Source organism: Gadus macrocephalus, chromosome 1 (assembly GCF_031168955.1).
Source record: "Gadus macrocephalus chromosome 1, ASM3116895v1".
NCBI classification, from domain to species: Eukaryota; Metazoa; Chordata; class Actinopteri; order Gadiformes; family Gadidae; genus Gadus; species Gadus macrocephalus.
In genome coordinates, this window is record NC_082382.1 from 21,938,878 (window position 1) to 21,964,377 (window position 25,500).

The 25,500-nt window shown below is 52.3% G+C and overlaps 2 protein-coding genes across 2 annotated transcripts; one reads left to right on the forward strand and one right to left on the reverse strand.

The window, feature by feature from the left end:
• Nucleotides 1–60: 60 nt before the first annotated feature.
• Nucleotides 61–8,274, forward strand: pcmtd2a (protein-L-isoaspartate (D-aspartate) O-methyltransferase domain containing 2a). The gene is made up of 8 exons (XM_060058499.1): nt 61–266; nt 1,076–1,403; nt 1,825–1,927; nt 2,397–2,568; nt 3,626–3,749; nt 4,641–4,757; nt 4,791–7,087; nt 7,573–8,274. The coding sequence occupies exons 2-7, from the start codon at nt 1,097–1,099 to the stop codon at nt 5,180–5,182; spliced, it is 1,215 nt and encodes a 404-aa protein (XP_059914482.1). The 5' UTR covers nt 61–266; nt 1,076–1,096; the 3' UTR covers nt 5,183–7,087; nt 7,573–8,274.
• Nucleotides 8,275–8,655: 381 nt separating this feature from the next.
• On the reverse strand, nt 8,656–25,413 carry asxl1 (ASXL transcriptional regulator 1). Its single transcript, XM_060057791.1, is given in 14 exon segments — nt 8,656–8,813; nt 9,268–11,142; nt 11,145–12,026; nt 13,021–14,206; nt 14,333–14,438; nt 14,995–15,091; nt 15,538–15,704; nt 16,997–17,116; nt 18,574–18,658; nt 19,629–19,780; nt 20,383–20,611; nt 21,542–21,661; nt 22,842–22,925; nt 24,954–25,413. Coding segments are annotated over 14 exon segments (5,307 nt in total). The 5' UTR covers nt 25,011–25,413; the 3' UTR covers nt 8,656–8,666.
• Between the last annotated feature and the right edge of the window lie 87 nt (nt 25,414–25,500).

Here is a 25,500-nt window from a genome sequence, read left to right on the forward strand (position 1 = left end):
GTCACACCAAACAGACTGAACACCAAAAACAGCTTTCAAGTTGAATTTTGGACAGCCTGGCTGAGGCGCACTTTCCTCTGATTGGATGGCCGACGTCACGTTCCCTCCGATGGTCGTGTTTACATCCAGAACTGGGGGAACTGAAGAAACGCAATATTTACCCGGATACATCCATACGGGAAATCTATGAAACGTCTTGATATCAACTCTCGTGGCCAACATTTAAACTTGTTTTCGGGCGAGCTGCTAAACTGCGCCACGTTTGGGTAAGAGCGAAACAATGACACCGAGGACTGTTTCTTTGTCGATGCGTCAAAGCGCATTGTTGGTCGCTGCCGCACAGGGTCCACTGTTATTGTCGCCTGATCCAGTGGAAGACACAATTATAGAATGGATCTGTATTAATCCCGTGTTTATGCAGAGTCAATCCTCGATGTCTGTACATAACGGCTACGGTTTTGGAAGTGTTTTAACCAAAAAATCTGCGTTGGCATCTTTCAACAATCTCAAAATGTTCCTACTTTTCATAATTCGCAGCCAAAGCCTGTGTAACTAAAGACGAGGCATTCCAAAATACGTTTCGACATGCTTTATTATTTAGTGGCGCAGCTATTTGGCCCAACATCGGTGGCATATCCAGTGGATTGACACAGTTGGCCTAAGCAGCGTCAGGGATATCAGCTTGTTCAGACTTCAACACCTTATGTTTGGCTATGATCTAAATACGGAAATGCGTTGTGATACACGCCCGCCAGACTGTTGTCATTGTTGTGATCTCTACTGCGACTGTAATAGATTGGGTGTTTACTTCCACTTGTGGACAGAGGCGTCCTTCGGTTTCTAACGACGGGGGGGCCACACTCCTGTATGGGGGCGAAGCGAAGGGTGGTGGTGGTGGTGGTGGTGGGGAGAGGGGTTTGGGCCTTTTATTTTGTAACTGAAAATCCTGACGCATCTCTCAAGTTCATATCGCAATAGATGAGTTTGAGTGAAGGAAGTTAAGAGACACAAGGGAAAGGGCTGGACATCTAAAAATGTACTTGAGTTCTCACTGAATATACCCCCCCTCCCACAGCTCGCTCGCAGAGGGAGGAGGATGGGCGGGGTGGTGAGTGCGGGGGAGGACAATGATGAGCTCATTGACAACCTGAAGGAGGCGCAGTACATCCGCTCGGAGGCTGTGGAGCGGGCCTTCCGCGCCGTGGACCGCGCCGACTACTACCTGGGCGAGTTCCGGGACAGCGCCTACAAGGACCTGGCCTGGAGGCACGGCAACATCCACCTGTCGGCGCCCTGCATCTACTCGGAGGCGATGGAGGCGCTGGAGCTCAGGCCCGGCCTCTCCTTCCTCAACCTGGGCAGCGGCACGGGGTATCTCAGCACCATGGTGGGCCTGATCCTGGGTGAGAGACTATAGAGAGAGAGAGAGAGAGAGAGAGAGAGAGAGAGAGAGAGAGAGAGAGAGAGAGAGAGAGAGAGAGAGAGAGAGAGAGAGAGAGAGAGAGAGAGAGAGAGAGAGAGAGAGAGAGAGAGAGAGAGAGAGAGAGAGAGAGAGAGAGAGAGAGAGAGAGAGAGAGAGAGAACTGACTGACTGACTGACTCATTCAAAAAAGTACAACTAAATCAGTGCTGTATTGTCCGTGCATTCCGCCAATTCTATTCTGGGACAAATTATAAGGGTGAATCAAGCAGTATGTGGATAAGGGAAAAAGCCAAAGAAAGACGGTAAACGTCACAGCCCACAGGTCCGATGAATCATGGTGAGGCTGCTGTTTTCTGGAGACTCAAATCAAAGCGAGTCCTGTTCTTAAACGCTTCCTCCAGGGCCGTTCGGGGTAAACCACGGAGTGGAGCTTCACGCCGACGTGATCGAGTACGCGTACGAGAAGCTGGACTTCTTCATCAAGAACAGCAAGAGCTTCGACAGGTACGCCTTCAGACCCTGTGGCCGGCTGCAATCCGGAACGGTTTGAAAGGCTTTCCATCCTCCCCGAGTGACCAAGCAACCTCCACTCTGATGAGTGGGATAATTATGAATAATTATAATTATAATATGACATTGTAATGATAATGTCATTCATTTATTCTAATTCCACACAATCTCTTGTAATGATAATGTCATTCAGTCAGGCCTTCCTAACTGTGTGTGTGTGTGTGTGTGTGTGTGTGTGTGTGTGTGTGTGTGTGTGTGTGTGTGTGTGTGTGTGTGTGTGTGTGTGTGTGTGTGTGTGTGTGTGTGCATGCGTATGTCCGTGCATGCGTATGTCCATGCATGCTTGTGTCCGTGCGTGCGCGTGTGTGTCCATGCATGGGTACATGCGTGCGTACATCCATGTGTGTGTGTGTGTGTGTGTGTGTGTGTGTGTCCTTGCTTGTGTGTGTGTCCGTGCGTGCAGCTTCGAGCTGTGCGAGCCCTGCTTCGTGGCGGGGAACTGCCTGGAGATCGCCCCGGAGACGCAGCAGTACGACCGGGTGTACTGCGGCGCCGGCGTGCAGCGCGACCACGAGGACTACATGAGGAGGCTACTGCGCGTGGGCGGCATCCTGGTGCTGCCGCTGGAGGACAAGGTCAGGGCCACCAGCGCCCCGAAATATCACCTGGCGACCGCTATCAGACCTGCTAGGGCGACAACGCTCACACACACTCATTAAACGCTGGAAGCATTATTCCAGCGTTTAAAAAAACAAAACAGGGTTAAAGGTCCCATCCCACTGCTAACATGAGATGCTAGTGCAACCACGCTCATAGTCTTTGATAAACGTATTATTCCGGTGTTTTAGGAAGAAGAAGCTTGATGGTCCCGTATTGTACCACCAGGTGTGAGTGTGATTAGCCGTTAAAAGCCGCTTTGAAAATCGGCCTCTTCTGACATCACAAGTGGGCGTGTCCAACTAAATGTATGACGGATAGATGAGCAAAGTTTGCTACAGTCCACTTTGAAGGCTGGTAGACTGATCTATCCAGCACACATCTAGGTGTGTGCTGCCCACTTGTGATGTCAGAAAAGGCAGATTTTCAAAAGGGCTTGTAACGGTGGTATAATATGTCACTTTTATGTTTTGAGAGGTGTCACCACCGAACCAATGCAAAATGCCCGGCCCACTCCGATTTAGATTGTGCTATCATTCCGATTTTGGAAATTCGGGACCGTCAACGAGATATGAATGTAAAGATACTTTTTGCCAACAGCTAACACTAAATTAAAGTTTTCTGGTGAAAGTTTTCTCACCAGGCAGGTTTTGGGATGTCTGTGTTCCAGGGATAAGTGTCATGTGGTCACTTAGTGTTCAGCCAATCAGACACTGCTCTTGCAGTAACCCGTGAATCCCTAGGGGGGGTGCTGTTGCATGATATTATTTACAATGACAATAAGTTACAATGGTAGATCAACTACTTCTAGATGTCTTAAAATATTAACGACAGTTCTCGTCAAGCAAACAAGATTGTTGTTTAAAACAACACATTTCAAGTCAAGTGAAGATAACAGATTTAGGTGGAATTCAGCTTACAGCAAAGCCATCGCCATCCATTCAGCATGGAACGGACGTCCCTTGTCGGCTACAGAGTACAGGATGATAATGTGTACATTATAAACACATTAAAAGACATCCTCTGCCCTCCTAGTTGACGAAGATCCGCAGGACGGGGTACAACAGCTGGGAGACCAAGAAGATCATCGCCGTGTCCTTCGCTCCTCTGGTGCTGCCCAAGCACCCAGAGAACAGCAGCCCCGGGCCAGTACCCCTACGTATGCTCACACACACACACGCACACGCACAGACACACACACACACACACACACACACACACACAGACACACACACACACACACACACACACACACACACACACACACGCACACGCACAGACAGACACACACAGACAGACACACAGACAGACAGACAGACAGACAGACAGACAGACAGACAGACAGACAGACAGACAGACAGACAGACAGACAGACAGACAGACACATTCAACACACAGACACATTCAACACACAGATACATTCAACACACAGATACATTCAACACACACACACACACTTGTCTTTTGAGGGGCAGGATTCAGCCCAGTGGTTCGGGTGTTTGAATCCTATCTTCCTATGTCGACCCATAAACCTGTAGGCGCCCTCGAGCAAGAGGCCTACACTGCTTACTCAAGCAGGTGTAGGCCGCGGCGGAACCGATTACTCATTCATAAATGAACTGGAAAACAACAAAGTTATGATTGACGCAGCTGTACAATGTACAACAAAGGTTAACTAGCATTGAACACGTTTCTCAGTCACATAGATGTCGCTTATCCACTACTGGGAACAGTTAGGGCCACAAAGATGGTTAATAAAACTAAGTTCTCCCTAATTCCCTCTCTTGGATTAACAAAGTACATCTTACCTTATCTGAAACCAGCTCAAACCGCCCCCTATGTTAGTGTGGGTCTTATAGAACCAGTTCTGCCAGGTTTAGTTTTTGGCATGGATTTAGTTGTAGGCCATTACTGCTCAGAACATGACTGAGCAGGTTATGACCCTACCTGGCCGTAGTTTATCCAGACAAGCTACTTTTGGTCCGGATAAAAACGTATCTCGTTGTACTCTTGAACCCCCCCCCCCACCCCCTACCCCCCCCCCCCAAAGCCTCCATGTTCGAGGTGCGGGCGCTCCAGGACCTGGCCCGCATCTCCATCCGCCACGTCCTGACGGAGGCCCCGCCTCCCCGAGTCCTGCCCAGGAAGAGGCTCCTGTCGGGGGGGCCGGCGGCGGCGGCGGCGGCGGCGGCGGCGGCGGCGGCGGCGGCGCTGCGGCCGCGGATCCTCCCCCAGCAGCAGCAGCAGCAGCTGGCCCGCGCCGTGTTGGCCAACCGCTACACCTTCGTGAGTCGCCTGCTCCCCGAGCCCCTGGACCGGGGCCCGGCCTACAGCGCCAGGGAGGCCTGGGAGGAGGACGAGGAGAGGGAGGAGGACGAGGACGAGGAGGACGCCGAGGGGCGGGCGTCGGAGCGGTTGAGCCGCGTGGAGGAGGAGGAGCAGGAGGAGGAGGAGGAGGAGGAGCAGCAGCGGCGGCGGGAGGCCGGGGCGCTCCTGCAGGAGTCCCCCGTGAACCGGCTCAGGGAGCAGATACTGGGGCTGCCGCTGCCCGAGCCCCTGAAGATGTACCTCCTGCACTACCGGGAACAGTAAGGGGGCGGGGCCGGGGGGGCGGGGCCGGGGGTCCTCGCTCTTAAAGCGTGAACATTGGGAGCTTTCAGCAAAAGCGCGGGATGCTACGCTGGGCGTTCAGATTATTATATAGCTCAGAAAAAAAACCTCTGAGACGCCGACAATTCGTTTTTCCCTCCATGTTGAGATGGAAATCCTGAGCGGTCCGCTACGCCCAGGGTAGCATTTAGCTAGGTCGGGTTACAGCGCTCAACTCCGTAGGAAAACTTTGCTACGCTGGCATCTCCAAGGCTGAAACCTCATCTAGTGTTCACTGCTTAAAGCCCGATTTTCTATTATGGGGAGTACAAATAAGAGATGTCCATCCGTCTATCGATGTACAGATGCCTCCTCCACAACCGGGAACAGTGAAGATATACTTCTGCGTCGAATAGCTGCCGTAGGCTCTCTATGCCGGTGTTTTCGTTTATGGTTCTTGGTAGTCGATTCTGAGTGCTGAGAGTCACAGATTCAGTGGCATCTGGTGATCTTTATGTATTTACAGATTAACATATATGGGAACCTAGAACCGATTACTCGTTCATAAATGAATTGGAAAACCACAAAGTTATGATTGACGCAGAGGTATAATGTACAACAAAGTTAAAGTACCATTGAACACGATTCTCAGTCACATAGATGTAGCTTATCCACTACTGGGAACCGTTAGGGCCAAAAAGATAGTTAATAATTCCCTAATTCCCTCTCTTGGATTAATAAAGTACATATTATCTTATCTGAAACAAGCTCAAACCGCCCCCTATGTTAGTGTGGGTCTTATAGAACCAGTTCTGCCAGGTTTAGTTTTTGGCATGGATTTCACCGTCCCACTTTTTCAAGGTGGAGGAAACATGATCAGAATGAATGGCAGAAACCATCTTTCTAAATTTGCCTTAGCCCCGCCCCCTGAAATGTCTGATTGGGGCTCAAACAGATACGGTTTTGTAGTAGCCAATGTCAGGGAATGGAACTAACACTACCAGCCAATCACCAGCCAGTGGCTCATTAATATGAATTAAAGCATCCAAATTGCTCCAAGTGGAGAGGGAGTTCCCTCCAACAATTTCAGGTATAAAACTGTAACAGAAGTTATTTCTTAGGTAGTCATTGTGTAAGGATCATTTCATAATTACACACAATACGAATGATGGTTGTTCTATTGACGCACAATCACTTCTGGTTTTATGTAACACTCAGCTATATATACAAATATTGGACAAACATGGATAGTAAGACTCAAGTCTCCTTGGAAAAAAAAATGGATTGAAAGTGACTTATCAAAGAAATGTATCCATAATCGTATCAGTCCATCTTGTGTGGCTTGTTCAGCCCTGCGGGGAATCACTTAACGGTTGCTTTATCATAAACCTTGACAAAGATGTTGGGGAATGTGTGGCTTATTTATTCATCGTTATTATTTATAGTGTTCGACAAGCTCACGAATTTGCCTTGAGTTTACCTTTCAAATGTGTCACGTATTGGAAAAAATGGTCACAGCTACGTCCTTATTCCAGAGTTTCCCGTCCTGAGACTACTTCTTTAGCTCCCCTGTTTCTCGCTCTAATCATGGCTGTCGCCGCTCCCTTCATACAGCCCTCAGTTACACCTCAACATTCCCCTGACGGCAAACTCTTAGAGGAAAACCAAACCCTAGAACTACTTGTTCAGGATGAAAAGGAATCAGTAGTAATGATACAGAGTTCCCAATGTCGACTTTAATGCACAAAGTAAAAGCAAACAGTGGATAAGTTGTAAATATGGACTCAATTGCCCGCCATAGGTTAAACGCATGCCATTGCATGAGTTAACCTTGATTGCTCGTTTTGGGGGACCAGCTGCCGTCCATACATTTTTGATTGATATGGTAACGTCTAATTTGATGCGAGTGTCTGGAGACAGCAGCCTGGACAGCCACACAGCTCAACCCTTAAAGGCACCCAGTGCAACTTTATGTAAACATTCAATGAAAAATAAACATTCAATTTCTAGTCTTTTTTACACGTAGTAAGTTTCAATAACTCCATACCATTACATATCGACATTCAAGGAGCAAAGATGAGACGTCATTGTGTGGTGAGAACTGATAGAAAATCGTAAACAACAACAATCGCCGGTGGGGAGAAGCCATTTTTCCATTGACTGGAAGCCTGCTTTATTTATTGTAGGTTACAAAAAATAAAGAAAATGGCGGCATTGTTGTTATCGATTTTGTATCAGTTCTCACCACACAACGACGTCTCATCTTTGCTGCTTAAATGTCGGTATGTAATGGTATGGAGTTATTGAAACTTACTACGTGTAAAAAAGACTAGAAATTGAATGTTTATTTTTAAGCCTCGAAAGTTGCACTGGGTGCCTTTAAACGACATGAGGGACTGGCAGAGGTCGGCGCGAAAGAAGTTTTATAAGGGTTGATCGTTGCCGATACCTCAAATTGGGAATTTGGTTTTCCTTTAAATCCTAGTGCCATCCATCTGGTCTGTAAATAAACCATTTCCCTGCACACAGTGTACCCTGCCTATTGAGAATGCCTTGACACAAATGTGTACACAAATAATATAATGTGACATAAAGAAACCATAAAATAAAGGAGCTCTTACTGGATTTTACAAATTGTGCATGTTTTTATTTGCCTCTTTCTACTCCAATGTTTGATAGCCGTGTATATCCCCAAATCTTTATCAGTTGTTGAAAATGTAAAACCATTGTTATAAATGTATGTGGGCAATTTGAAATGACAGTCTGTCCACAGTACGCATCGGCCAGGACAACAGAATTATAAATTTCAAAGATAACAGACTGTATAGTATGTATGTTGAGACCAAGCTGTATGTTCAGGTTGGTCTCAATTCGATTCAAGAACAGTTCTGAGCAGTACAGCAGAAAACCCAAGTGGTTTGGTTTTGTCATAAAATAATAAAAATCTTGTTCGGTGTAATCCTTGTGTAGGAGGTTCATTGAACACCAGTTCTGCTTAATGATAGAAACACATTTGTGGTCGAGTCATTCGTTTAGAAATTTTAGAAAGACTGCAGTGTTAAATGTTTGCCTCAATAAAGGTTTTCAACTTCTAAGCAGCACTACCATGTCATTTGTTTAAAAGCGTCGGTTTTGACTTGAATATCTTCTAAGTTAATTATTGACTGCAAATTTCCACACCGTTGGCGGTGTCCGTTACTTAGTTGGATTCCACCCAAAGGAGCTGGATTGGATCCACATGGCGACAGCCTACCTAGTCAATATTTTCTAAAATCCTTGATAAATTATAAAAATATTAAATAGGAAGTAAAGAGATCTTGTTGGGTGTAACCCTTTTGTTGGAGGTTCATTGAACCCCAGTTGTGCTTAATGATTGAAACACATTTTTGGTCATTTGTTGTATGGTAGAAAGACTGCAGTATGAAATGTTTGGTAGACCGACCACCAAAAGAATAACAAACACGCCATGGCAGAGGTCAATTTAATGTCATTTAATGGTTAAAAAAATATTTCTTTGCGCAAGAGACGAGAACAGGTCACGCCGGGGCACAGCACAAGAAGAGCCCAACAAACCGGCGGCCATTTTTTCACACTCAGTGATGACGAGTGGAGCGAGAAGATGAGGTAAATGTTTCTGAGGAGAAAAAAAAAAGACAAGGCACAATTTACAATCCATCATGCCCAGAAAACGTACAAGAATACCAATAGTAATAATAATAATTATAATTATAATAATAATACAATAATGTAACAGCAGAACATCTTAAAAAAAAAAAAAAAAAAATCTGAAAAATCTGCAACAACCAAAAACAAAAAAAAGAAATAATATTAATACAGATCGATTCTAATTTACAAGGCAACACTGCCGGCAGAGTCCGTCTCCCTGCTCTGCTCCTCAGCCCGGGGAAGAGGGCTACCCCCCCCCGGAGCCTCCAAGTCCTCGGTTCAGGCGCCCGCGGCCGCCTAATACTTTACATGTTTCAATAGATACAGAGTCGTTTATACAGACGCCGGGCGTCGCCCTAACCCCGCCGCCCCCGGCCCCCCCCCCCCCCCCTTACTATCTGACCACCAGACACGACACGCACAGTTTGGACGGGCCGATGCAGTCGTCGTGGCAGAAGGCGCCGCAGCCCTGGCACATGATCATGGCCTTGAGGCGGCACGAGCACTTGAGCGCCACCTCCTCCGTGCCGCTGTCGGCGTACGCCTGGATGCTGAGCGTGGCCGTCTGGCCGGGCGCCAGCCGGGGCCGCAGCTGCAGCACGCCGTCCGCCAGGCTGCGGGTGAAGCCGCCGGCGCCGTCCATCACCGACACGTTGGCCGTGTAGCTGAGGCCCGCGCCGCCGCCGATGCCGCCGCCGCCGCCCTGCTTGGGCAGCTTGCCGTAGAGCTGGAAGGGCAGCGAGGAGGCGGCGGGGCCCGGCGAGGAGCAGGGCGAGGGGCAGTGGTTGTACGGCGACTTGCCCATGTGCTCCTTCTTGGCCATGCGGGCCAGCGTCATCTCCATGTTGAGCAGGCCCTCCATGGCGCCGCCGCTCAGGTAGCCGTCGCCCAGCGCCTCCATGGCGCCGCCCGCCGACAGGTAGCCGTCGCCGTGGCAGCCCGGCTCCTTCTTCAGGCCCGGGCCGGGCGGGGGGGGGCCGTGGGGCTTGGGGAGGGCCTGCTGCTGGCAGGAGGGCCGCGCCCCGGCCTCGCTCTTGACGCCGGGGGCCGGGGAGAGCTGCGTCGGCCCGGGGGCGTGGTAGGGCTGCGGCGGGGGCGGGCCCCAGCTCATCTTGAGGGATGGAGAGGGGGGGCGGGGCTGGTCGGCCGGCGGGGACAGGGGCCCGTTGGGGGCGGCGTGGTTGTTGACGAGGGGGGGGTGGGGCCGTTCGGGCGTGGCCCTGTGCCTGGGGGGCTCCCGGATCACGGCCGACTCGCCCGCCGCCAAGTTCTGGGGGGCGTGGTCGAGGGAGGAGCGCGAGGAGGAGGAGGTGATGACGGGCACGGCCCCTAGAGGAGACGGGTACTGCTCCTTCCCGCAGGACCCCTGGCTCTGCGACGGGCTCAGGGGCTCCGCGGGGGGGTGGCCCCGGGCCGGGCCTGACGTCCGGGCCCCCGACGGAGCCCTGGAGGGCGGCGGCGGGGGGGGCGGCGGCGCCCGGCATGCGGCTGATCTCCAGCCGGGTGGCGCCCTGGGACGGGGGCAGCAGCCTCTCCAGCGGCAGGCCGCCCTGGAGCAGCTGCGTCACCAGGGGGTTGTTGGCCTCCACGCTGGACACGGGCCGGCCGCCCAGCCCCCCCGCCGCCGCCGCCGCCCTCCGGGGGCCCACCGGGGAAGTGTTTGTGGCCGCGCCGTGGGGGGGGGGCGGGGGCGGGCTTGGCGGCCGCTCTGCCGTCCTCGTCCGGGGAGCCCTGGGGGGCCGTGGGCTCGGCCCCGTGGCCGCGGGGGGGGGCTTGTGCTTGGGCTCGGGGGGGGGGGCGGCTGCGGGTCCTGGGAGCGGCCGGACGGGGGGTGGGGGGCCAGGCCGTTGGGGGTAGCAGGGCTGGATGACGGTGGGGCCGTGGCGGGCCTGGATGACGGCGTGTTGGTGAGGAGGAGGAGGGGGGGGAGGGAGGGGCCCGCGGATGACGGGCAGGCCGTTCCTCTGGCCGGGGAGGGGGCGGGGCCAGTCCAGCGGCTGGTCCTCCTCGTGGGTCTCGTTCTCACAGTCGGAGGCCGTCTCCGTGGAGTCGCTGTGGCCCCCGGCGGCGTCGTCCTCCACCTCCTCCTCCTCCTCCTCTTCCTCCAACGCCTCTCCCTGCCCCCTCTTCATCAAGCCCCGTCGCTGGGAGGAGGGGGACCCCCGCCTGGCTCTGGAGGAGGGGGACCCCCTCCTGGCTCTGGAGGAGGGCGGGCCCTCGGGTGGCCCAACGTGGTGCGAGCCGTGCTGGATCACACTCCCCCCTCCCCCCTCCCCCTCCCCCTCCCCCCTGCTCCCAGTGGGAGGGGGGCCGCCGCGAGGCTCTGGATGACGTCCACACCCTGCGCCCCGAACCGGGGCAGGGAGTCCGGGATGGAGGTGGGGGCCAGGGGTTTGCTCACACTCCACTGGCTCAGCGTCTCCACGACGACGGCGGCGGCGGCGGGGGGGGGGGCCGTCCGGTCCGGGCGGGACTGGGGGCTCTCCTTGGCGGGGTGCTCCGGTCCCCCGTCCTGCTCCGTGGCCGACATGGTGTCCCCGTCCTCGGAGATCCCGTCGGGGGGCGTCTTGACGCGGACCACCGCCCCGGCCGCCGCCGTCGGGGGCGGTGCCACCGCCGCCACCGCCGCCTCCTCCTCAGCCGCCCGCTGCCGGGGCGGGGTGGGGGCGGAGGCGGGGCTCTGCGGGGACTCCGACGCCGTGGAGGTGGAGGTGGCCGACGGCGAGGGCGAGGGCGAGGGCCGTGGCGCGGCGCGCTCCGCCCGCTCTACAGGCTGTAGTTGTGCTCCAGGCGGATGAGCGTCCGCAGCCGGTTGCGGTTCCTCCTCCAGCCCACCACCACCTCCCCTTCTTCCACCTCCTCCTCCTCCTCCTCCTCCTCCTCCTCCGGGCTCGACGGGTCCGGGGTGCTCTCTTGTTCGTCTTCCGCTGCTGCGATCCGGTAGCCCAGCAGGAGGCCGCAGCCCCCCCCCGCCCGGCCCTGCCCCGGCGCCAGTGGCTGCAACAGCAGCAGCTTCCCGCTGGGCGCGGGCCTGCTGGGCTCGGGCCTTGATGTCCGCCAGGGTGCGCGCGCCCCCCGTCCCCGACCGCCGCGACCCCTCGCCGGCCGGCACGATGCGGGGGCAGATCTGGTAGGTGGGGGGCCCCTTGACCCAGGGCGGTTTGATTCTGGACAGTTGTATCTGGAGAGAGAGCGGGGGGGGGGGAGGAGAGAGAGAGAGGGGAGAGAGGGGAGGAGAGGAGAGAGAGGACAGAGAGAGGGGAGAGAGGAGAGGGGAGAGAGGGGAGAGAGGAGAGGGGAGATAGAGCGGGGGGGGGGGGGGGGAGGAGAGAGGGGGGCGGAGAGGAGAGAGAGAGAGGGGAGAGAGGGGAGGAGAGGAGAGAGGAGAGGGGAGAGAGAGGGGAGAGAGAGGAGAGGGAGAGGGGAGAGGGGAGAGGGGAGAGAGAGAGAGGGGAGAGAGAGAGAGGGGAGAGAGAGAGAGAGAGGGGAGAGAGAGAGGGGAGAGAGGGGAGAGAGGAGATAGAGCGGGGGGGGGGGGAGGAGAGAGGGGGCGGAGAGGAGAGAGAGAGAGGAGAGAGAGAGAGAGGGGAGAGAGAGAGAGGGGAGAGGGGAGAGAGAGGGGAGAAGGAGAGAGAGGAGAGAGGGGAGAGGAGAGAGGGGAGACCGAGTGGGAGAGGGAGAGAGAGGAGAGAGGGGAGAGAGGAGAGAGGGGAGAGAGGGTTAAAGAGGTAATGATGGTAACAGTCTGTTGAAGGACTTAAGGTTTGGCAGATTTGGATAAATCTGATGTTTTTTTTACCCAGTTACATGTTTGATCAGCAGTCAATAATATCGCCGTACTTCACAATTAACAAAGTGCCTAACAGATAAACGAAAGACTGGGAGCGCCTCGAGAACGCGTTTCGTTTGAGGAGCTAAACCTAGCATGAATGAACTACGGCGTAATTTGACTCAATTCTAATTTCTCCTACGGTGGGATTAATAAAGTCGTATCTAATCATCCAGGCCCTAGGAAGCAGGGTCCTGCTTCTACCCTGCTAGGGCCTAGATGCTCTAATCATCTAGGCCCTAGGACTCAGGACCCTGCTTCTACCCCCCCCACCCCCCACGGGTGGGGGGGGTAGAAGCAGGGTCCTGAGTCCTAGGGCCTAGATGACCCGCTAACCCCCTCTTACCCTGATGGGCGGGACCTTGGGCTCCTCTGCTGCCGGCGGGGGCTTCTCCGTGCGGACACCGTCAATTGTGGTACGAAAGGACTGACGGTCGTCGATGCGCGGCCGCTTTTCTGGGAAGCTGGCGAAGGCCTGGGCCTCGTCCGGCCGCCTCTTCTGCTCCTTGAGCTGGGCGGCGGCGGCGGAGGAGGAGGGGCGGTGGGTGGGCGCCGGGCTGGCCGAGGGGCTGCTCTCGCGGCTGCTGGTGCCGGTGCCCCCCGTGGCCGAGGTGACCACCGAGGCCGTGTCGTCCAGGAGGTCGACGGCGGCGACGGCGCTGGACGAGGAGGACGAGGAGGACGAGGAGGAGGAGGAGGAGGAAGAGTCCAGGCCCGCGGCGAACACCTCCCCGGGCCGGTCGGAGGAGGAGGGGGGGGACGAGGGGGATGAGGCCGGGGAGGAGGCCGAGGACGACGACGAAGAGGAGGAGGAAGGGGAGGAGGTGGAGGCCAGGGGCGGGGCCGCCTCCTCGGGGAGCAGGCTGGCCGCCGCCTCCGGCTCCTCGTTGGCGCTGGTGGAGGCGGGGCTCTGGCTGGGGGTCGGAGTGGGCGTGGGCGTGGGGGTGGGGGTCGGCGTGGGGGTCGGCGTGGGGGTCGGCGTGGGCGTGGGCGTGGGGGTCTGCGTCGGCGTGGGCGTGAGCTCGGCGGCTTCGGGCTCCGCCTCCGGTTCGGGTTCGGGCTCTGGAGCGGCGGCGGCGACGGGAGTGGGTTCGGTGACGGGGGCGGGGGCAGAGGCCCCGGCGGGCTCCGGCTCGGCGGGGGGGCCCTCGGCGGCGGCGGGGACGACCTCCAGGCCCGAGTCGGCCTGCAGCACCACCTCGGCCTGCACCGCCGCGCCGTCCGACATGGGCGAGTTGAGCGACGCCGCCGAGGTGTCCAGCAGGGGGCCGGCCGCCTCCGAGGGCTCGGGGGACTGCAGGGTGGGCGTGGCCGCCTTGCAGAGCGTGCGGCGCGCCCGGCGGCGCAGGTCGGCACGCGTGCGCCTCCGCATGCGGCCGTCCCGCCGCCGCCGCCCCACGCTGCGTCTCTTGGGCGTGCCGGTGGCCGCCGCCGCCGCCGTCGCCGCCGCCTCGTCGTCCAGCACGCCGTCCGCCACCTCGGCCGCCTCGCTCATCGTCAGCTTCAGCGACTCCTCCCGTGTCAGACCGGACCTGGAGGGGGGGGAGAGGGGGGGAGAGGGGGGAGACAGAGCGTCAGCAGCCTGAGGGTACACCTCCCGGACTGGCCGTCTGGGATTGGTTAAAGTGTGCCCTCATCTCGGTGAGCGGTCCCCTTACTTTTGACCGTGGTACTCCTCGAAGAACTTCTCCTTCCAGGCCTCCACCTTCTTCTCCTTCTCCATCTCTTGTCGGAAACGCACCTGCATCTCGTGGGTGAACTCCCCTTTAAGAGAGAGAACGCAGAGGGACACGGTGAGCCCCCCCCCCTACTGCAGCGTGAGGCGACACCCCTCTGTGGACCCGTCTGTCCCCAGCAGACGTGCTTGAATATAAAGAGTCTATCTGGGGTCGGCATTAGCATAACGTTTAGCATCGCTAGGTAGCGAATCTGCATAAATTGATGCTGCAGAAATTAATTACGTTCGGCATACATGCTGGATAACATTTCATGTTTGTTCTGTGACAGAAGGTGGCAATCATCTTTAATCTAGAGGGTTTATCCTGTGCACTGATGCTTATGCAGAGACCTTCAATAGTATCTTTGTAAATAAAGCACGGACTATAACCAATGGCAAAGGTCAAACCCCATACAGCAATGCAGGCTAATCCAAGGTATGAGTTACGAAAGGTAACCGGTGTCCACAGGACACTAAACCACCGGACCCTAAGCCAGTTACAAACCCAAAGGGAGGACCCCCTTGAGAAGGACTACAGAAGGGACGTTCCTCCTTTGGGGGACGGCCCAGAAACGCAGCACATGAGCCCAGGTGTTGACCCACCTTCAGCCAGCCTCTCCTTCCAACTCTGTGACGCGTGGGTGAAGAACTCATTGTTGAGGGCCGAGCTGCTGAGGCGGGCCATGCCGTCTGGACCCACCTGCAGGGACAGAGGTCACCAATCAGAGGGCACGTGGGGAATCACATGACCATGAGGTCATAGTTAGTTAATATTAGCTTTGAGGCAATTTTATCTCGGCTACTACTGACTGAAAAGGTCCCCTTGACTTCAAAAGGAGGTAGCAAACTTTGGACCTACCGTTGTTAATGTTTAACATAAACATAGTACTATTAAATAAGGTTGCAAACTCACGACCTACAAATCATTGTTAGAGTTTAACACAAAAGAGTACTTTTAACGATTCGGGTTCGGAACAGCGGATGCGTTTTACGACGCCAGTTGCGTCAGGCCGCTCTCGTCTTTCCCGTTCAACCGGTCTGGGAGAATGTTTTAACGAGACTTTGGGTCTGTGGTACGGCAACGGCCCGGGGAGCCCAAGACCTGCTTGGTGCAGGCTCGGGCCCCCGCCCCGCAGAGACACCCACCTGGCGGTCCACCTCGGGGAGCAGCTGCAGGAGCTGCTGCTGGGAGTGTGCGGGGAAGGCGGAGAAGGTGCGCACGTTGATGAGCGCACGGATGTTGGTGTTCACCAGGATTGAGCCGGGCGTCTCAAAGTCCACGTCCACGCCTCCTCGGTTTCTCTTCATGGGCCCTGCGTGACACGGAGGGAGGGGGGGAGGGGGGGGGGTCAGCCACCTGAACGTACAACAGAACCGCCTCAGTGAATCACTAGGAGCTTTGTAGTGTTCCTGGTGTGCAACATGTACAGCGCTCAAAATGCGCATTAGTGTGCATTTTCTGGTCCTTTGGGTAGTAGTGCGCCAAGAAAAATGCCTTGTAGGTCAATTCCTTGTGTGGAAACTTACCAGCCTAAAGAGCGGATTGGTTCCGTTGTACATTTTAATTTACAAATCGGTCCTACATTGTCATAGTCAGTTCACATTACCAGGGTTGGAAGTAGTGAGTCAGGAAAACTTTTGTTTGAAAACCAGTGCATTAGACAAGAAGTATATTGGGAACAAAATATAAAGGAATGAACTAATCTGAGATCACTGAACCCAACATCCCTTTTTTAATCTATAATTCAAAACGACTTCAACTGTTGATTCGATAATAGAGTAAACACGGATAAAGTGCACGGTCCGAGATCAGACAAGGGCTCATGAACTCTCATTGTCTGCAGACTCCAGGGCCGTCTCCAAACTCCTCCGACGTACCGAACCGACGATGCACACCAGCAGCATGCAGGAGAGTTTGGACAGGAAGCCTTTCATTTTAATGTATCCTCCACTCAGGAGGGAACTTGCGCCGAAATGGAGGAATGAGTGACAGGTCAACCAACTGCTTAATTTCCGCACACTTTGGGATTCAGTTATTCACCCTGCCACCCGACAGCACCTAGCTACTGTAACACCCACGCTCTACACACCACAATGTTTTTTTCTGAGGCGTTATGTTGCCCATGTGGCTTATCTTGTACGGCTCCCAATTAAAAGGATAATATTGATGGTAATCAAAACCATCGTAACTGGCTCTCCCGGCTTTACTCAAATCATAAATCACCAATCATTTCTAAAAAGCACTTTGTTGTGCCGATACTGCCTGGGAATCCAACTCCATACAGAGCCACGCTCAGTTCAAAAGACGAAATTGCTAAATGACAGTTGTTTACATTCGTGGCAGGCACGGTTTGACCACCAAGACCGGTATGATCCTTCAAGCTTTCAAACAACAGAACGGATAACTCCCTAGATCGTATCGGCAGTATGATCATAGCAGACTAATGTCAGTTGAAGAGGTGTAGCCGTCATCTAGTGGAGGTCGGCTGATGCCGAGAGTGGCCCAGAGAGAGGAGAGGAGGGGCGGACATCACCGTATCGTTACAGGGGGGCTCCTGTAGGGGTGTGGGGGGGGGGGGGGGGGGGGTTGAGGTTTGGCCTGTACCTGGGTGAAGGCCGTGCATGTTCTTGAAGTGTTGCGGGCGCTTCCAGCCCAGATCTGGGCGAGCGCGTAGCGTGGGCCCCCCCGTACCCCTAGAGGCTTCCCTGCGCCTCCCTGCAGCTCCTGAAGGGGGGGGAGGAGGAAGAGGAGGAGGAGGGGGGGGGGGGGGGAGGTGGCAGTAGGGAGCCGGTCAGACACTGGCTGTGGGGTCATAGCTGAGCGGGGGGTCTGCGGGTGGGGGGGGGGTACAGTAGGTTTGGTGGTGGTGGTGGGGGTGTAAACGGGCTGCTATAGTATAGGCTACGGCACAGGTAAGAGGTGGCGGCAGAAGCAGAGGGAGACAGAAGATCCAGAGGCCCAAAGTGAGAATTCCAGCCCCCCACCCCCATTGTGGGCGGGTCGGGTCCAGGGGGGCGTTGGGTCGCAGGGTTAAGAGGAAAGGCCGGTTGTGGGAGCAGGCGGAGAAGCGCAGGACACACTGGGTTAGAAGGCCTGGAGCGGCAGTTTGGAAGAGTCGGGATGGGGACACTTTCCCGGAAGTGATAAGACTTTTTTTTTCTAACCACACACACACACACACACACACACACACACACACACACACACACACACACACACACACACACACACACACACACACACACACACACACACACACACACACACACACACACACACACACACACACACACACACACACACACACACACACGGGAAAGGTCAAACCAAAACCAAAATGGGGAACCTTGAAATAAACGAAGAAATTGCGTCATGGCAACGAGGAACACGTGCATATTAACTCTTCCGAGCGCATCTCATTTCTCCCCATGCTACTCAAGACTGTAGAAGTAACGCAAAAAAGTGGTGCTTCACTTCAAACATAACACCGTTTGTTCCCATGTCTACCCCATCCTTTCTTACTATGGCGGGTGATGTAATCCATAAGAATCCACCGCAACGATGCCATTTACGAAAGTGGTGAAATAAGCCTCAGAAATCCTGCAAGGAGTTTCACTTAGGAGCTTAGCGTCACGGTCCAAGACACAGATTCTCACAGTAAGTTCCCAAACAACACGGAGATGCCTCTGCATTCAGAGCACAGCCAAGGACAGAGCCAACACTTTATATACAACCCAGATTGGAGGAAAGTGGTTGTCAAAAACTGAGTAGTAGGGCCAGACGGCAATCTCTGGGAGGTGGCGGACTGTCAGGAGAACAGTGGATGAGCTTCAGGTTGTCACAATAACACAAAACGCCTGAAACATCTATATTCTGTAGGATTGGAGTGAATAAGACCCAATACATCTATACCAACCAAACTACTATTGATAAATAGAGAAAAAAATAATTATTTGACGTACTAATATTTTGGACTTCAGTGTGTCAGAGCAATGTGTAATTAAAGTCGTCTTTGCAAGTGAAAATCCAAGAATTACATGGTCTACAGAGACAACAGCTACAGCACGCAGCTGGGACAGCCAGGCCCCAAAGCAGAGGGGGGGGTCGGAGGGGTATTAGGAGGAAGGGCAGCAGGGTGGGGTGGGGTGGGGGGGGGGCAAATATAAAACTGCTATATTTACCTGATGGAACGTGCTCTCCGTTCACCTTCAGCGGAGTGAGGACCACTCTTGGCATCATCACTGCCTTCTTTCTCTGTCTCCCTGACTGGAGGGGTGAGAAGAGAGAGAGGGGGGGGGAAGGGGTCAGTACATGAGAAATGAGAACGAAGAGGAAGAGGACGAATTGGATGCACTCTCCAGGGTTGCACGGTTAATACCATTTTTGTCGCATGTTTCTGTAATGGAACCCTGTAACCAGAGGATTCAGTTCCAGGGCTCCCATTGGCCCAAACATGAATCCACCGTCTAGTAATGTAGCAGTTTTTTTTTTTCCATGGCCACTTGCACTGAATTCAGATGCATGCTGCCTACCCAGTAGACGGAAGTAAACGTTGCTCATCTATCCAGCACAGATCTAGGTGGACACGCCCACTAGTGAAGTCATATGGGGCGGATTTTCGAAATGGCTTGTAAGGCTAGTCACGCTCACACCTGGTGGTATAATATGTCCCCTTTAACCCTGGCCATAACGACCTGAGAGCCGATCAAACCAATGAGCTGTCCTCTTGCAGGGTATCTGCAGGTCTCAGCAAGTCAAAACTAAGACTTTTTAATACCACCTTGAATGAAATTTAAGACCTAAAACACGCGATGGTGGGGGTTGGCAACAGACGCGAGCCAACTTCGGAAACGGACGTCTTCCAGCCAACTAAGCACCTACCCATTGTCGCAGACTAGCTAGCAAGCACGCAGATAATCGTTTATATATGCAGCTAGCAAGAAAGAAGCCTCTCTACATGTCCTTCCTGAAAAGTCCCACGAGAAAAAAAAACAACTATATATAGTCCTGCCCCGACAAATTTAAGACCTTGAGTTACAGTATTTAAGACCAGCATATGACATTCGTAACGAATTTAAGACTTTTTAAGGCCTTACATTTAGAAACATGAATTTAAGACTTTTTAAGGATGCGCGGACACCCTGTCTTGAGACACGGCCTCTGTGTCCCACCACCACGTGCTCCCCACGTGACGGCCCTCTGCCCGGCCGCGGGCCGGGCGTGCGCTGCGCTCTACCTGTCTGGAGCGGCTGAGGCGGGTGGCGTGTTGGGTCTGGGACTCTGCGCGGCTCTGCTGCCCGGCCGCCCGGCTGAGGCGGGTCTGTGGTTGGCTTGGGGGGGTGGGCTCGGCGGAGCAGGAGGCGCTGGAGGAGCTCTCGTCTACTGAGGCTACAGGGGTTGAAGGGGGGGGGGGGGGGGAGAGGGGGTGGTGAAGGCATGCTGTAGGATACACACCGTGGGCCTCTCAAGCCAAGTGACCGCAGAATGGGTGGGAATATAATTAGGACTGTGTATTAGTCAAACACTGGCGCCAAGCTTAATTCATAAATAATACACAATGACGATAGATATAGTGCAACATGAACATCGCCTTTTTTTTTTTTTTACTGTCGTGGTTAGCAGGTAGCGTTCCAACATTTTTCATTTGCGACCCTCCACACACACACACACACACACACACACACACACACACACACACATTGTGTATTAGATACATTTCCAATACCATTACTTATAAAGGCCCAATCCCATTTCTACCCCTTCCCCCTCCCCCTTGTTCTGAAGGGGTATGGGGAAGGGGTAAGGGGTAAGGGGAAGGGGGAAGAGGTTAGGGGTAGAAATGGGACTGGGCCTTATGGTTTGACCCTAGTGTGAATGTGCATCCCTTTGTAAATGTATATGGGGGGCCTCCCGACTCCCTACTGCTGTGACGCCCATATCTCCCGTCTGGTGACGATGGCGCCCCCCCCTCCCAGCTCATGTCAGCCTACCATCGTTCTCCCCGCTGGCGTTGGCCGTGGTCTCGGTGGAGTCGCAGCTCTCCTGCTCGGCGCCCTCGGGCGCGGTGGCGTGGGCCAGGCCCTGCCCGGAGCCGGCGGTGGTGGCGCCGGGGCCGGTGGAGGAGGCCGTGGGGTTGGCGGTGGAGGCGCTGGAGGCCCCGGTGGCGTCTGTAGCGGTGTCTGCCTCCGTGGGGCTCTTGGTCCACTGCAGGGCGTTCTTCTGCAGAGTAGCACCCAGAGAGATTTAGACCCGACTCAGAGTGCGGCTGGACAGTGGAGTGACTCGTTTGAATCCCTGCCGTGGAGGTACGGGGTTCGATTCCCAATGATCAACGTCCTTAATCGTACGGTTCCATAAAAAAAAAAAAATCATGGAAATGTATGACAGAAAAAGTTTGCGTTCTCCAAAACGGACGAATGACATCGATGGTCCAGCTTTTAGGAGATTTTGCAGACAGAATTGATGCTGCAGACCGCGTGCAGTCAGCTTACAACACCTGTAAAAGCAGCTAACGCACTAACCCTCTTATAAGATAAATAAAGCATGCATAAAGGATACATACCCCCAATCCACCTGTATCTGAATTCACTGTTCAGAAAGTTTAATTTGGATAAAAGTGTCTGCTAGTCAATGACTGAATAGTCAAATACTCTACTTATTGCTCGTATGAAAATGTACAAAATGTCTAGATGTGACAAGATTAGTCTTTAATCTTTATATTATAAAATTCACCATTAAAATCTGCCAGATTTGCACAAAACACAACAGATAAAACCTTGTTTCTCCCTCTGTCCAAAGAAATGGAAAAACTGCTAGACTCCATGTGGAACTGAATACAAGGCTATAAAAAGATCCATAGCTGAGAATCTCCCCAGTTTATAATTGCGCTATCAGGTGCCATGTTTAACAAAGGAGTGACTTCTGAAATACGACACCCTGTGGCACTGTTAGGTGTGTCCAACAGATCAAAAGTGATAATAACTTTAACAATTCAGATTTTAACAAAAAAAGTTAACAAAAAAACAACACACAGAAATCCTATTACAGATGGGCAAAACAAAATGGCCCCCAAACATTGCATGTAAAGTTCCAATGCCGATCTCCACTGATGGTCCGAGCGCATTTAAATATGGATGAGGAGAGGTGTACCTTGAGAGTGAACAGGCTCATGCGTCCCGGCAGCTTGAAGAAGATGCTGTTCTTGACTCGGTCTCCCCTCACCTGGGAGTGTAGCATGGTGACCAGGCATGCAAGAGGAGCCGTCCCACTAGAAACACACAAAAGGACCCTCGTGTTACGATGCACCAGGCCACAGAAATCCCCCCCCCCCCACCAATTTGAATCCCAATGTCGACCTGTATGCACCATTGATCTAATCTCTACCTACTCACATAAATCAACAAACATTAAACGACTAAGATGCTTTGGAGAAAAGTATCTGCTAAATGACCAAATAGTAAACGGTAATGGAACTTGAGTCCGCCGAATAGGATGGATGTCACAAGGCATAAAGAATGGGCACCAAATACCAGTAGACACAATAACTGGTACCACAAAGAGAAATGACATTTATCCCCCTCTACGGATGAACTAATTTAAGCTGCGCTGGCTGCACAAGCATGCTCACAGTTAATGAATGACGGTTAAAATGAAGCTAGGAACACACATGTGGTGTGACACTTAAGCTCGAACATTAAGTTGGGGAATAGTTCTGAGCAACTCTTGAATATACATGGGCCAGGGATTATGGCTCAGATGAGAGCCACGAAACAATACTGAGTCAGCACACAGGACTGCCAGACAAAAATGTAGTGAATAATTAAGTGGTGGAAAATGCTTCTTTAGCCAATAAACACGTCAGACCCACCTCCTTGTGTGAGGAGAACGATGGTTTGAGGAGGTCCCAGGTGATGTGCGGAGAGAGAAAATAAGAATTAGAACAAAATCATAACTAGAAGGACACTTGGGAGATTTTTTTAAACAGATTCGAGTTTGAAGAGCGTTGAAGAGTAGAATGAAAAGCTTATCCGCAGGCCAATGGTTTTTAGGGTTTAAAACATTCTTTATCACTTCTCTTGTCGCCACCTTTCTCAGGAGGTCATTTTAAGGTAGTTTTTTTTTCTCGTTTTTTTTTTATGGGATAGAACCAGCAGTCGGTTTCACCGCAATCCCCTGGATCCCTGGTTTGACCAATAGGATTTCTAGGACGTCTTCCCCAACATGATTGGACCATCCATTCTTTTTATTGTATATGTGGGCCGGGACTAGGGCATTTCATTACTCTTTCAAAACATCAATTTACTTTAATAGTGTGTGTGTGTGTGTGTGTGTGTGTGTGTGTGTGTGTGTGTGTGTGTGTGTGTGTGTGTGTGTGTGTGTGTGTGTGTGTGTGTGTGTGTGTGTGTGTGTGTGTGTGTGTGTGTGTGTGTGTGTGTGTGTGTGTCCCTCACCTCATTTCTTTTAGACCCTTTGTCTGGATGACATGCAGGATTTGTTTTGGTGTCATTGGGGCATCAGAGAAGTTCTCCAATACCTGCCAAAATGTCATGCGTTTGTTAGCCCCCTCACAGAGAAAATCTGGATAAAATGACTTTGAAATCAACACAGCAGGCCTGTGAGGCCTGATAAACTGTAGGAGAAAAAGCAAATCAACAATGTCTTGCAAAACCACAGGACATTTGACAGACAAAAAGCCGTTAACAGCTTTCTTATCAACGTAGGCCACAAAGAATACATCACAACAAGTATCTAAATGGATAACATGGCAAGTCTGAAACCCTGAGAAACTAATATTGATATGCTGCACAAAGGGACTAATATGTATGCTAGGGTTCCTGAGAAGAAATGTTGTAGCGTAAAGATTGAGAGATGTGGAACCTATTGTAACAGAGTTAGAGTTAAGTGTTGTTTGAATTCCTACAAAATAAATGTTTGTCTTGTAGATGTGTAGTTTTATTGCCACCTGGAGCTACACTGCATTCCACTTGAAAGATAATGCTTTCCTTCCAAATACATATGTAACGCTTGCCCTTATGAAACAGCATATCCACGTGATTAAATTATTTGTGACTGTGTTTAAACAACAAAAGCAAATGACAAATTAAGCAACCGGATATGTCTATCAATAAATGTAGAAGCTTTGTTATATGGAATTTCCCCACAATAAAGAAAACTGTAAATTAATGAGGGGACATGATAATGGTTAGGGGGTTTGAGTCTCAGCCCAATGGTTCTACATCTGCAGTCTACCTGGCAGCATCCTTGAGCAAGGCGCCTAATCCTACCTTCTCATTAATGACTGTAAGAGGCTTTGGACAAAAGCGTCTGCTAAATGACCAAATAGCAAATGCAGTACCGGTTACCATGTTTTGCAATTGGGACTCTTCTACGTTCTCTGATGTTCTCATTGTCTACGTTCTCTGAAGTTTTGATCTTGCTAAAGATAAAAGCACCAAGACAATGCATATTCAGTGTTGTTATTGGCCAAAAAAGGGGCATCACCTTTCCTCCACACCTGACCCGATTCATTTCAATAAATAAAAACAGAAACAAAGTCACAACACTGAAGTACATACGGTTATTTAAAAACTTGTAATTGGCTAATGCCACCTACTAGTATTTGCCCTTGATGGAGGTTCCTACAATACTATTGGTATTAAGGAATCCATTGGACATCAGCACACCCTCTAATTGGGTAAACTCAATTTACATTATTTATCTCGAAAATTGATGCAACCATCAATTTTCTTGTCCATTTTTAGGCCAACTTATTCCATTCTAGTTTAGTGGTATAGTACGTTCTTAATTCCAGCTCAAGAGTGATTAGAAATACTATAGGTTGACAGAAGGGCAAAGCCTATTTTGGTTCTGTCCAAAGTACATGCCCTTCTGTCAAAAAGGAAATGAGAAGACAGAGCCATGTATACTAGCTATAGCCGTGTCCATTCAGGGTTACACGAAGTAGTATGTCACACCGGGACTGAATTAGCCCAGAGCCAGCTATGTTGAATAGTTACCAATGATGTTCTGTTTGCATATTATAATCCCTTTAAATAACCATCAAGGTATGTTTTCTATAATAATTATAACTGGATATTTAGTGGACTATTTAGCGGTGAGCCAGGTGAAGATGATAAATATGACAACGGGAGCTAACTTGCTGCCTACAAACAAAGGGACGAAAACATAACAGTTGCTAGCTCTACGTTAGCAGATTGCTAACGTTAGCATTTAGCGTTAGCCGAATCCTCGGCAAGTCAACATTGAAGGCTGCGGGCTAGCTCTCGGTGAGGCTACACTACACAAACAATGTTGTAAAAAAAAAAAAAACAGTAATTCCGACACAGATACAGAAAAATGCGACGATGTTGTGTTATTGCTGGGGTTATTTGACACTGTTCGGGCCGCAGTCTTATGGCGAGTGTCCGCTAGTCGGGACGCCGTGCAGAGGCGACCCAGCAAATCCTCCGCCTGGCGGCTGTAGTTTCTCCGACCGTCGGAAACGGTCGCACGAAATCGCCCCAAAATACGTTCAAATTCAAAAGTTTGACTTATTTTTTACCATGCGAGCCGCCTCTGCCCAAGTGCGCTCCTTCTTCCTCTTTTGTTTGTCCTTCATTTCCTCCTCTCTTCGCGACTGGCGGCTTGATTGTATGTCGGGACTGTGTCTCTCGGATCTCGAATCGCTACAAAGCGACTCGTCGCTGTGGGTCAGGAAACCGTGAGCAGGATTCGTTAGCTCGCAGGCTAGCACAGGCAGATGATAAGTGCTCCCAAAAACCACCAGCTCTTCCTTCTTTCGTGAGGATTCGGGCGCTATTCACTGTAGTTTTCACCACCGCCTTTGGGCTAAAGCATCATATATAGTGTTTGGTTATTTTTTGCATCTCACAACAGATTGTGTGCAGATGGGTGGTGGTTGCTAGCTCTCTAAGCTACCTAGCCTATACACAGTGGGCGCAGTGGCAGGCGTGCGCCTTTGCTGTACTACTGCAGGAAAACCCTGTTAGGAATGCGAGGCGGAGGGACTACAACGACGGGGTTAAGGGTCAAACCTACTGCAGGAATGCAACACAAAAACAGCCCGCCATCTATTCTCTACGCCGTTT